Source organism: Phocoena phocoena, chromosome 11 (assembly GCF_963924675.1).
Source record: "Phocoena phocoena chromosome 11, mPhoPho1.1, whole genome shotgun sequence".
Taxonomy (NCBI): domain Eukaryota; kingdom Metazoa; phylum Chordata; class Mammalia; order Artiodactyla; family Phocoenidae; genus Phocoena; species Phocoena phocoena.
This window is the reverse complement of record NC_089229.1, coordinates 83661508-83675465: the sequence shown is the minus strand read 5'-3', so window position 1 is coordinate 83675465 and position 13958 is coordinate 83661508. Positions and strand designations below refer to the sequence as shown.

Genomic DNA, 13958 nt, shown 5'->3' with positions numbered 1-13958 from the left:
ATATCTACCAAGCTTCTCTACTGGAATGTCCCATGCAGCATGGCTAGCACAGAATTCATCATCTTCCTACTGCCTCAATCTGTTCCTTCTACATTCCATATTCCCTTTCCAGTTGCCCATCCAGTCACTTGGGAGCCGTCTAAGATACCTCCTTCACCCTATGTACAAAAGACAACCAAGCTCTGGAGTTATGCCTCCTCCTCAGCTCTCAAATGTGCTTTTTCTCGATCCCCACTGGCCTTTGCTTTCGCTAAAGCCACCTCGTATCTCACTTGGGCTAATGCCTTCACCTCTTAACTCGCTTCCCTATCTTTAAGCTTACATCCCTTGAATACGTCTCCTACTCTTCTTCCAGATAAAGCATTCCGAGATATTCCAAAGAAGGGAATTTGAATCACGTCACTTTACCTGACTAAAAGCCCATCTCTTACTACCCTAGTGCTTAAAGGAGCATTTCATAAGTTGATGATCTGTAAGTTCTGTGAAAAAATAATTCCATGTTCAAAAAAGTGTGGGAAACACTAAATTAGAGTTAAAAAGGTTTCTTCGTTGCATGTATTCTCAAAATCTTGAATATGTTAATATGCACTGTGAATCTTCCAGAGATAACAACAGTACGTAGAGTTTCCCAAATAGCCTGGAACAAGAAACTCTTTAACGTTTCCCCCCAAAACATCATTCTGGGATAAATTCCAAACACTTTAAAACGGCCTAAAAGTCTCACGATACCAACTCTGCTTATCCTTCCTGCATCGTTTCCTGCTCGTCTCTCAAGACCGCTGTGCTTAAGCTGCAAAGAACTATTTCCTGTTCCAGGGACCCGCCCTCCTCTTCACCCCTCCTCTGTGTCCCAGGCTTTTTTCTTATACTGAAATAGTGGCTTTCTGGTGTGTCTGGGAATTTACTCAAGTGTCACCCCTTCTGTAAGGGCCCTCCTGACATGCCCTAGACATGCTCCTTGGCAACCTTCGTACTTCCCATCTCCATGCTCCTGTAAAACCCTGGAGATGCTTTTATTGTCACATGGTCTTTTGTTTTCCTAAATTTATCTTTCACGCCAATCTATGAGTTATTTGAGGGCATTTTTTTTCTTTCAGTCTTTTATTCCTTTGGCCCGTGGTAAGGTCTGTTGAAGGAATAAATGCATATTTCTAAGTTGAAAGTAGCTAACTTTATAATTCCAAGTTCACTGATTATCTATGTCGTCATCATATCCATGGAAGCCTGAACCATATGACACAGATTTCTTAAAATTCATGGATTTAAAGGATGCTATCAGGGTAATACAAATTCTTATTTACTTCATTTAATTATTTTATGTAGGACTTTTCAGCTGTAGTAAAAGTAAGGGCACATGAGTTTCAAGTAATTTTCAACAAATAATACTTTTTTCTTCTATTTTTTGAGGTCACTTAATCATCATCAAATTTTTTTTTTTTTTTTTTTTATGCGTTACGCGGGCCTCTCACTGTTGTGGCCTCTCCCGTTGCGGAGGACAGGCTCCGGACGCGCAGGCTCAGCAGCCATGGCTCACGGGCCCAGCCGCTCCGCGGCATGTGGGATCTTCCCAGACCGGGGCACGAACCCGTGTCCCCTGCATCGGCAGGCGGACTCTCAACCACTGCGCCACCAGGGAAGCCCCATCATCAAATTTTTGGCACCCTGATATGTAGCCATTTCTTCATCTGTGAAAATTCTTGAGAATTAGATAATAAACGTGAAAGCAATTTGTAAACTGTAAAGCGCTAGGCAAATATTAATTGTCAGCTGTTAAATAATACCCCTAACTTCCTGATAATCCAATGGCTTTCTGTGAAATGGTTACAATATTGTTCAATAACCCAAACTCATAGAAGTTTTTTTCTCATTTAAAAAATGTAAATTAATGAAATTTTAAGGTGAAATCCTCCTTCACGTCATCATATTTTAAATCAGCAAGTTGTAGAAATAAAATATCACATTACTGGACTTGAAAATATTTCCCTTAACTTTACTGAATCAATGTGTGTCTCCTACATTTGCTCAGTGAAGTTTTAATTTTCATGTACTAATGGCTCTGAGGAATGAAGGGCAAGAACAGTATGTTCCAGTATCTTCCAAAGACATGACAGAACAAAAACTGCAGGTATCTAAAGCCTCAGTCCTAGACTTTCATCTGCTTATCCTCCAGACTTAGCAAAACGTATGGCATAGAGAAGATATTCAATACTCATTTATGGGATGAATGAGGGAAAGGATAAATAGATGACGGAGAAGAACATCTAAGGCAGAGAGGCTGCCAATAGGCAACAACTAAAAAGCAAGCAAGCAACCCAGAGACTATGACTGTAAGTCCTCAACCTCCACTGGCTGTGAGTTTGAGCAAGTTACTAGGTGATCACGTACATTTGTTTTCTTAAAATTAAAATAGCGGTAATAACCACAGGACTGTCTACATTGGGACAGGGACTTAGAATCCCTGGGTAAGCACTTAACTTCTTTTTTTTTTTTTCTTTTTGCCCTTGGGATTATTTTTAATTGGAAAAATAGCCCACAATTATACATGGACTTTCTTTCCATAAGAAAATACATATTAAAAAAAATATTTTGTTAGGGCTTCCCTGGTGTCGCAGTGGTTGAGAGTCCGCCTGCCGATGCGGGGGACACGGGTTCGGGCCCCGGTCCGGGAAGATCCCACATACTGTGGAGCGGCTGGGCCCATGAGCCATGGCCGCTGAGCCTGCGCGTCTGGAGCCTGTGCTCCGCAACGGGAGAGGCCACAACAGTGAGAGGCCCGCGTTCCGCAAAAAAAAAAAAAAAAAAAAAAAAAAAAAAAAATTTTGTTAAATACAAGCCCTGGGTGTTACACAACTGCTGACTCAATTTCAATCTGTCCTGGGCTGGGAATCAGAAAGAAGATTCATAGGACACAAGATATACCCAGTTCACTTAAACTCAAAGCACACAAACCAAGTATCAATAGTATAGCATTAAGCTAAACAGCAATGGCATCAGGAGTTCTTGAGACATCTCAGGTGCAGATGCTAGGCCCTCGGCCGCGGGAGGACTATTCCATGGCAAGAGATGAAACTGAAGTGCACGGGGTTCACTTCAATTTAGGAATGAAGTCCCTCTCATCCCTCACCTAACTTTTATACTATTCCAAATAACTCTTCTTGGAGAGCAAAGCACTTAGCTTCTCTAGGCCTCAGTTCCTTACCTGGAAAATAACAATTTCTGACTAGATGACAGGTATATTTGCTCTGTCTAGTTAAAGGTCTACGATTCTAAAATAAGCTGCAGTGAAAAAATAGACTAAAAATGCTTTGATAAAAGTTTAGAGTGTTATACTATGCACAGCATAGGTTGAAAAGGCCAATAAGGGAAAGATAACATCTGGTCAAAAGATTCTAAAAGTACCCATCATTCTTCTGAACTATTCATGCTTTTTAAGGAGCTTTCTTTGGAGCTGCCTATCAATTGCATACCATACAAAAGCATTCTTATAGAACACACTGTAATATTACTCACCAACCTCAAAAACTCACTTGCTTTATTTGTAGCTAATAGATATATAGCAAAGAGCCGCATGTCATTAACGATAACTTAAGTTATCTTTTGGTTCACGGTTTTCCATGGATTATTAATGGCATAACACATTAATTCTTCTTTCAGGGGTGACCTTTACAACACCACTAATGCTCACAGCTTTTATCCAACTACATTATTACTCATTACAGTTTCAGCTTTCAACATCTGCATTTGTTGAAAAGAGAAAAGTAAATTGTAGTGGCATCAAATCCTTGGAAAATAGGAGGGATGTGTACGTGGCGGAGGGACATTTCAGGGGAAAAAAAATAAGAGAAGTTTTAGTAGTGGAAAAAGTCAGATGATAAATGTCATTAAATACATTCTTGTCCTTCTAAAATATTTTGTCATATTGAATCCTTGGAATGCTGAAGTAAAAAAATCCTCACGTGACAAAAAATGCAGATATATTAGTTATTCCCTTAGTTAAATATTCCAGTTCTGGGGATATTACAAAAGTAGCTCATATACCAACACTGTGATATTTATGAGCTTTCGTGTCTATTAGGCAAGTGAATCATTCTTGCCAAATAAAATATCTTTCACGTTCTTCGGACATGAAAACAAATCTTATCTCGGTGTCCATTTAGGATGTTGAGCAAGTTAACAGAGAGAGCATAACAGAATGGTGCACACGATAAAAAGAACACACATGCCCCAAACCATTTTCAAACTTCTCAAAACCTCAGGTTTCGCTGTTGCTTTTCTCACTGCTGCCCCACTGGCCCAGACTGACTTCCCCTTTGCAGATAATCTGGAATTCAACGTTGTAGAGATAGAAGCATTTGAAATACACTCCTTCAGCTTTCCTTCTGTCCATCCCACAATTTCTCTGTAACTTTACCTCTTTTTTCCTCATTTCCTTCAGTCTTAGAGAAAAGAGGCGGCATTTCTTCTTTCCAAAGGTAATCCTCTCTCATTTCTTCTTGCTCTGTCATCACCCATGCACTCTTTCATATCTATAGATCTCTCCAACTCACCTTTGTTTATATATATATACACATGATTTCCTATTCTAAAACCTGCCTCTACTCAGCCTTCTCAAAATACGATCCCTTCTCAACCCCAAGGTTACAAAAAGACCGACCCATATATCAGCTGCACTTTCTGTCCTCGTGTTCTTCAAATCCTTCTAACTGATGTTCTGCTAAACCATTCTACAAAATCTCTCTGTTACAGTTTACGTGGCCACAACCTCCAGCTAAATCCTAAGGCGTTTCTTCTTCACGTTCTTTAACTTTTCTACGGAAGATGACACCATTGAATAACCCCTCCTTTTTCAAACTTTAATGTGTCCTAGGTAAACAGGCCATTGTCTTATCTTCATTCTTATTCTAAGATCCTCAATTGTTCTTCATCAGCTTTCCCCCTAACAAAAGCGTGGTGCTTTAAAAATATGTTCAAAGATACTTTGATATTCCTTCCTTCAGAGTTGGAGCCTAATTCCCCTTTCTTTGAGTTGGGCCGGACTTAGTGGTTCTCTTATAATGAAAAGAATAAAGTAGAGCTGACTGTGTGTGACTTTGGAGACCAGATCGTAAAAGGCAGCATGGCTTTCTCTCTGCTCTCCCTCCTGGACCACTCACTCTGGGGAAAGTAAGCTGTCATGCTATGAGCAGCTCTATGGAAAGACCCACGTAGCAAAGAACTGAGGTCTTCAGCCAACAGCCATGCGAGTAAGTCATCTTGGAAAAGGATTGTCTATCTCCAGTAAAGTCCTAGGCCCTGGCTTCCATCTTGACTGGAACCGTAAGAGAGACCCTAAGCCAGGACCACCCAGCTAAGCTGCTTCCAGATCCTGACCCTTAGAAGCTATGAGATAATAAATGTTGGCTGTTTTAAGCTGGTGAGATTTAAGTTAGTTAGTTACACAGTAAGAGATAACTAATACAGCAGGTAATACCTGTGATTCTTTACCCCACTTCATTTCTTACCATATGCTTCTTATATTCTTATTTGCTCTGATGGCTTCCAGAACCTCATTACGGAATAATTTCCATATCTAAAATTCTAGCACCTCTTTCACATATCAGATTTGCATTGACAATGTCCTCCTGAACTTCTCTATCTAAATGGCTTCTTAAGTTTCAAATTCAACACATACTGAATTTTTATGTTTACGTCTTCCCCCAAACCTGCTTCCACTCTGGTCTTCTCTTTCACAGTTCAGGGAGGCACTATTCTGTCTATTTTATAAATTCAAAATCCCAGACTCTTATGTCTCCAGCTTGAACCTCACCCGGTACGTTCCACTGTGGATAAGTTACGTCAATTCTTCTTTAATGATACCTCTTCAATCTATTCTCTCCTTTGTTTTATCATTGCTTATTTCTATTTCGTGTAACTTACTCTTGTCCTACGCTAAAACAATGACTTCCCTGATTCCAGTCCCTTTCTGCTGTCAATACTCTTCTTAAAGTTCCAATCAGATGGGTGTCTGGAGAAAAAGTCAAAAATGTCTTAGGATAGCATCAAATCAGATTCCATCTACCTCTTCCAGTTTTAACTCTGATCACTTTCCACTATACTCATTAGCCAAATCAGTGCATTTCTCAAAAAGATGATATTTTACTCTGGGTTCTGTTTTACAGCCTAAAATGCCTAGGGATGCATCTCTTCTTCAAGGCTCCATTTGAGTCAGCCTATCCTTCAACCTTCCCAAATAGAATCTAATACTCTCCTCTTCTTGACTCTAGCATTGTTATCTGTGCTCTGGAATAGCACTCACAATAGCTGCTTTGTACTATTAAGATACATGACTTCCCCCCAACTAAACCCTAGCCGGGGTTTGTGCTACCTGGTCTGTGCTAGCTTCCTCATAAAACTGTACGCAAATAATAAGCATCAATAAACGTGGGTTGAAGTAAGCATTGGCGTGGCCAAAAAGTTCGTTCGGGTTTGCTGTACGATGTTATGAAGATCCCACACGAACTTTTTGGCCAACCCAACATTTACAGTCCAATTTACGTGTTACTAAACTAAAACTATTGGAATTTCTTAAAAGTTAGCTTATAGAAGCATTTTCTAGTGTTTGCTTACTCTACTAAAATGACAATTATGGAGAAGCAAAGAGACCGACTTTTTATAATACTTTGGTGTGTACAAGTTAAGTTTCAAGCAACTTGGAACTGAGAAAAAATTGACATCCTGATGGTTGACTGACTGCTGATCCAGGCAGAATGTATTTCATCATTATGTATGCTTTGTACACATCACACAAAACGGAAATAAATTTAAATGACTGAAAAGGCGAGTCACCTAACAACAACAATCTGGAACCATTGCTCTCTGTGATTAGTCAGGCCTCTTTTTCATAAACTTAAGAACATCAGTTATATCAACAAACGTAACCAGTTCAATTAGATTCTCAGGGGGACATTATAACTCGGACTTCAGTTATAAATTTCAATTGCATGTTTAAAACAGACCTGTGAGGTTCATCATATTGAAACTCTCCTATGGAACTAAAGCCATGCAGAGGGTATGCGTGATTTGCCATTAAAAGATGCTTTCATTCAATTGCCATAAACAGAAAATCAGCAAGAACAAAAGAAACAGAACTTACCTATTGTGCTAACTCTGGCTGAAGGACTAGCTAATGATGCTGGGACAGAGGCTTTGAGGGGGCCTGCCCCACTGTTTATTCTCAGAGCTGGCATATGGGGAGAGGTGGGTGATGTGGGTGATTTGCCATCAGAGGTCTTGGGTTTAGCTGATAGGTTCAGTGGCTGTGCCACTTCATCCTGCAATGATCATTAGAACATGAGCTGTGATAAGGAAAGTCTGATTAAAAATGCCTAGAAAAACACAGGTATACTGCCTGTCATTTCCCATCAAATACTCTACCAGTGATCTTAACATTCAGTCTGAACATTACAGTGTTTGGTTAGCTGTCAACAACGGCACTTTCAACTACATATCATAAAAAAACCTTTGGTATAAGAGAAAGTACATGTGCACTCAACTATCCAGAAAGCATATAACTGATGACACCTGTAAGAAATATTCTTAAAGAAGATATTATTTGTACTATTCATTTTTATTGAGAGACAATGCATAATTCGCATGAAACTATGATGTAGATTATTTTTTTTTCAATCTCCAAAGAATAGGTGTTGAGTCCCAAGCATCTTTGGACCCTGGTGCTTAGAGTACCCAGAACATCCCATCATGGAGGAGCTAAATGGTGTGTGCCTCTGATTAGAACTGTTCTCCTAATTAAATACAAAAAAGAAGAAAACTTTCTAACTTTCTTAGAAAATAATCTTTTCTCCTAGGTTTCACAGAAACACTTTAGGGTTTCATCTAAAAATAAACATAATCAGCATTATATTAATATATACTATTTATTTATATGCAACACTGTTCTAAACACTTAACGTTACATTTTTAAAAATCCAGATTTGTTTTCCAAATTTTCCTTACAATGCACTACATGGTAGCATGAAGAGCTGCATGTGGTCAGCTCAGCATGTATGGCAATCTCCAATTTTTCTAGGCTCGAATAGGTCAAGTTTACATAGTTTACATTCTATTTTATACCTTTCTCCACTAGCTCTTATGTAAGTTCATATGTAAAGTTTATGGATACAATTATCACTAAAATGTCTATCACAATATATAAGATCAGATAATCTTAACATTATATTACTTTTCTTTCACTGCAAAGAGAGTTATTCTTTTCTTGTGCTCTAAAATTGGAATATTGTGTCATTTGTACTTTATTGTTTACCTTATATCCAATCTTACATAGGTATTATTGGAGAACAAAAACTTAGTATCCACTTAGGTTCATCTTCAGGAGTTAAGAACATAAAATATCTATCAGTAATAGCAGGATTACTTGTTGAAAGTGGAACAATTTAGAATCAAATGGTGTGATGTGGTGACATGGAAACATATTAATTAATGTGTATAAAATCTGATGTATATATTTACCCCAAAGCGTTGAAATAAATCACTTTACAAAAGTGGTAAAAAATGGTATATAATATGATATTTCAAATTTATATTTTTAAAAATGATTTATTGTTATTTGATTCCATGGTTAGCTTCACTTAGGAAACCTATGAACAGGCCAGGGAAAATTACACTTGAACATTTTTTTTCAATCCTATTTTCTGTCTCAGAGAAAATAACAATTATTTGAAAACCCATGAGGTAATTCAAATGGCAACCTGGGATCATGTTCGATGCATAATAAATTACTGACCATGATATCAAATTTATATGAATTCACAGAATCTTGGAAGGAAGTAAAATAATTCCATGACTGGCTCAATATACAATTTTGAACTAAGCATTTTAAAAACTACAGGGCAAAAATCACTTCCAGATCTTTCAACATTTAGTTGAGCTAGTCAGCCATAATCCTTATGTATGATGGCAGATCCCCAGGAATATTGTCTTTTCTTCCTATACTCCAGTCTGGATGAGAGCTTCTCAAAATGCGATCCTTGAACTGGTACCATCAGCACCACCTGGGAATTTGTTAGAAAAGCAAATTCTCAATCTTAGAAACTTTGGAGGTAGGTTCCAGCAGCCTGTGTTTTAACAAGCATTCCCAGGTGATTCTGATGCATACTAACATTTCAGAGACAATGCCTTATATAGTAGAGAGGGAGATTATTAAAAAATTTTTATTTACTAGGCTTCAAAACCCTTTAAAAATCTTCCTTAATATAAGGAGGTAACATTAAAAATATGTAATGTTATCTCAATCTTTAAAATTTTATCAGAACATATCATATGCTAATAATAATAAATGAAAAGGTATATGCCTAATAAATAAAATGCTACTGAGATTCAGTGGGCCGATAAGGATTAGAATTCAGATTTTCTCCCCCTTATTCAGCCTAAATATCCTGTCATATCAGAGCTTTATCAACTATTTACTATGCAACTGTAAATATTCTAGGCACTGTTTCCCTTATGAAAGTTGTATCCGCTTAGTACTTTCTATATGAAACTACAGGCTTTTGTCATGATAGCCTGAAAACTTCTTTTGACAGCATCAAAACTCTTAGAAAAGTTTTGAGGGGATACTTGGAGAAATTACAGGTCGCTGTTCCACTTGACTGTGCAGAAAGAAAGGAACATATTCCCAGAGTTGCAACAGAGATTTATGAGTACAGAGGAAATCGAGTGTGAGTGTGTGTACTGGAGGAGAGGTGGTGTCCATGAAGATGATGCAGACGTGGGTGCTGAGGGGGGTGAGATGTCATACGCTTAGCTTTAAGCATTAAGAACTATTACATGCGGTTGAGTCCGCCTGCCGATGCAGGGGACACGGGTTCGTGCCCCAGTCCGGGAAGATCCCACATGCCGCGGAGCGGCTGGGCCCATGAGCCACGGCTGCTGAGCCTGTGCGTCCGGAGCCTGTGCTCCGCAACGGGAGAGGTCACAACAGGGAGAGGCCCGCGTAACGCAAAAAAAAAAAAAGAAAGAAAAAGAACTATTACATGCGCATACTAAAAAATGACTACCGAAAGCACTGATTAGAGCGAGAGACCCACGGGAAATCTTAATATTCTCCTGTATTCGAGGCAGCACAGAAGTCTGAAAGCCAAAAAGTGCAAAGCCCCAAGGACATAATAGAGGTTGACAATTCCAAAGTTGATAGAAATGTCATTCAAAATTGCCCTTTCATTCTTTTTCATTGTGTGACCAAGCTAATAGTATATTAATAAGAACCCCACATGCTAGATCCTTATACTGGTAACTATATAAATAATTTTGACCCATTATATGATATTATTTAACAATTTGCTTCTTTTCATAATTTACTACTGAGCTACTATACCAAATGCCCATTATTCATGAAGAATACAAAAATTAAAGAAGTTTCCCATTTTCTATTAATTATTTTTCATTTGACTAGATGAAAATTTAAAAACCCTAGCTGTAAAATGGAACTGGACTATTTATTTACGACATGCATTCTCATAATTATGAATATGCACAATAAACGCAAAAGGTAAGGTTTTTTCTACATTGTTTTTTCATTTGCGATATCTTATTATTTAGGAAAAATGTGAAAGCTTAGCATGATTAACCAGTATTCTTAACAAATAAAACATACATTTTAACCAGTATTCCTAACAATTAAAACATACACTGGTGGTGCAGTGGTTGAGAGTCCGCCTGCCGATGCAGGGGACACGGGTTCGTGCCCCGGTCCGGGAAGATCCCACATGCCGCGGAGCGGCTGGGCCCGTGAGCCATGGCCGCTGAGCCTGCGCGTCCGGAGCCTGTGCTCCGCAACGGGAGAGGCCACAACAATGAGAGGCCCGCGTACCGCAAAAAAAAAAAAAAAAAAAAAAAAAAAAAAAATATATATATATATATATATATATATATATAAATACTTTACATGTAAAAAACGTAAGTAATTTTCAAGGTCAGGAAAGCAGTGGGAAAGATAGTATTTCTATCAAGTACACTGTCAGGCAGTGAGGAAAGCGATTCCCTTTTAATTGTCCACTTGTTGAATGATGTCAGTTGAAAACTTTTGGAAACAGCACATTTCATACTCATTTCATTTATACAGAAAGTAATAGTTAAGAAGAATCCTACGTAGCTGTTGAGTAGCTCTAAACTTGTATATGATAATTATAAGGCAAGCATTTAAGCTTAAGTAAATGTGTAAGCTAGGGTAAGCAAGTTTTAACTAGCTGAAGTCTATATTCTACATAGCTATGGAATCACTATAAATATTTCAAATCATTTATTTAATCTTTAATACTGTGAAGTCATGAATAACCTCAGAAAGGAAACTAATGCTCAGAAAGGTCTAATGAAATCCAGGTTTTTGGTCTCTACAATACTCTTTTCATTTACATGACGAATTTAAACTTAAAGAGATGTTAATGAAATATAATTTCTGGAATTCAGCCCTAGCCATATAATTCTATCACATAATAAACCACATAAAGGTCAGTACACATGCAATAAAATGAACTAATACACACATTTGGTACTGTATACATTAGTTTAAAAGTTAAAGCACAAATTGTTAACTTGTTTTGGTGATTTTTTAAATGCTCCTCTGTTCTCTACACCATATGGCATCGAAAATTCCCTTCAGTAATGCTAAAGACTTATTAGACTATTCTCTGAGAAAAATACCAAAGGTTCATGTACAATATGGCAGAAAATATAACAACTCATACAATAATGTGTGAGAATACTATTTTGTATGTCCAAATACGTCTAAAAGTTTTAGGAACCAATTCATGATTATACATTCCCCTAATAAGGAATTATCTAATCTTAGTTAAATATAAAATCGTTAACAAGAATGCAAAACGAGGGCAATCCAAAAATCATATAGTTCAGGCATGTTCCACTTATTTAGCTACTATGACTTGTCTCAAAGCAAACATTTCACTTAACATCAGCTTGTGGTCACAGTACTAGAAATACTGTGGCGGTTCTAATGAATTTGTATCCCAATCCCACACACATATAAATTATAAATGAGATAAAGAAAAGAATTTGACACAAATATATTGCCTTGGATGCACTGAAGAAATACCAGTTGTGATCATGAATGCAGGGATGATTCCACAAAAACTTAACAAACACTGTAAAATAACTATATAAAGTTAAAATATATTTCATTCACATGGCTTTCAAATCATAAGTTTATGCTAGGAAAAACATGTTACTCTATTATAACTGTATCATATCCATAATTTTATAATGTGCAGAGACCAAATTAGTTAGGAAATCAAACATAATTTATCAAAGAAAAATCATTCTCCAGAATCCTGGAGGGTTATTTCTCTCTCCCCACTCCTCAGCCTTCATTCATGTTTTTGCTAAAGAATTTTAATAGAGAGCTAGAGAACAGGGATACCAGTAAAGAAGTCTACTTCTTTCTTCCTATTTGCACTCTTGTCCTTCACAACATAGAGCTATACCCACACGCAGGATTCTGGACCACAAGATGTACCATTAAGGATGTGCAAATGCTTATATCATTCAGTATAAAACTTTCATCTTTATTTACTTCTTTATTCATTCTCATTATCTAATTGATGATCCAGTTCATGCCATATCACACTTGTCCCCAAATTCCACTTCCTTAAATATTTACCTAAGGTAGTTATTGAAAATCAAACATTTATTTGGCAGTTAACAAGTTTATAGCACTCTGATGACAAAGAACAAGAACATATACATTTATTCAATCATCCATCCATTCATTTGTTATTTATTGAATGGAATTTCAACCATTTAATAATGGCTATTATATGTTGGGAATTAGAAAAATGCAAATCACTTGACATCTAGGCATGTGGCTTTGAGACTTTAGTTTTGTGTGGCCAGTAATAAAGGAACGAAGAGGTGCATTTACTTTTTATTCAAGCCCTAGATATAGAGGTATGTGGAAATGTGTCTTATTTTAGCTGAATGCTTGAAGGACAGTTTGTCTACGCACTTAACACATTGTTTTCTTTATAAATATGCTTTGATTCTTTAATAGCCATGCAATGACTTAATAAACTCTATGTATATAATTTCAGGCTACTTCCTGTGCACAATTTGGAAACTGTCCCCATACATATCATAAATACTCATGTGAAGTAAGTAGCAATACTAACACATGGGAGGAGTAAAAGCACTCATGAAACACGCTGCAAAATTAATCGCGATACTGCTATTATCCTCTCTAATGAAATAACCTTATTAAATTAAGTACGGAAGCTACACGACAAGCTGAGTTGCACAATGTGCACTGAGGCCGCACCTCTCTTCCCTAGCTTGTGTTCACATTCATCTTTTTCTTCTTCTGTCCCTATTGTTCACTGTGAGAGCCCTCTTTCGCCTTTCCCACCCAAATAAGGCTTTTTTCCCCCTACGGTTTAGTAGAAAAAACAGTAAACAGTAGAGAGAAAAACAAAACAAATACCATGAGATCTCCAAAAAGACTGGTGTGTCCTTGATTTTTCCTTCATGAAGAATTTAGAGGAGAAAAGGTTTACATTTACGTGCAAGAGTCAATTAAAGTAATATAATATAAAACAAAGCGTAACAATCTTAAAATTATTTTCTTAGCTCCTGAAGAATTAGGAATTCTACTCAGGTGACCACCCCAACTCTATACTTAGTAGCTTTCTGTCACCAGAAAATCAAGTTTATCATCTTAGAGAGCATGTAGTGCTGAAGTCCTTTTCATGAACACACCCTTACTTTTGGACTTCCAGATTGCAAGATGCCTTGTTAACCAGGTAGAGAGAACTCCAGGAATTCTCTGAGAGGTATGCTTTTGCTGTGTTAATGTTACCATTAGACGTGATTGCCATTTAAATTCAAGTCTTAAGTTATTTAGCTGATGGTAATATGGTCTAGCTCCTCATTTGCCTTCCTCATTTTCCCATTTTACA

The 13958-nt window shown here is 37.4% G+C and overlaps 1 protein-coding gene across 3 annotated transcripts in view; it reads right to left on the bottom strand.

Annotated features, from left to right (window-relative positions):
• SOX5 (SRY-box transcription factor 5) overlaps positions 1-13958 on the bottom strand; it is a 401670-nt gene that overhangs the window by 33032 nt on the left and 354680 nt on the right. For 2 of the 3 annotated variants that reach the window (XM_065886530.1, XM_065886528.1), the window contains one exon: positions 7133-7310. The exons of the other annotated variant lie outside the window; for it this stretch is intronic. In XM_065886530.1, coding sequence (XP_065742602.1) covers positions 7133-7310 — 178 coding nt within the window. The remainder of the gene's footprint in view (positions 1-7132; positions 7311-13958) is intronic. 3 annotated transcript variants of the gene reach the window in all.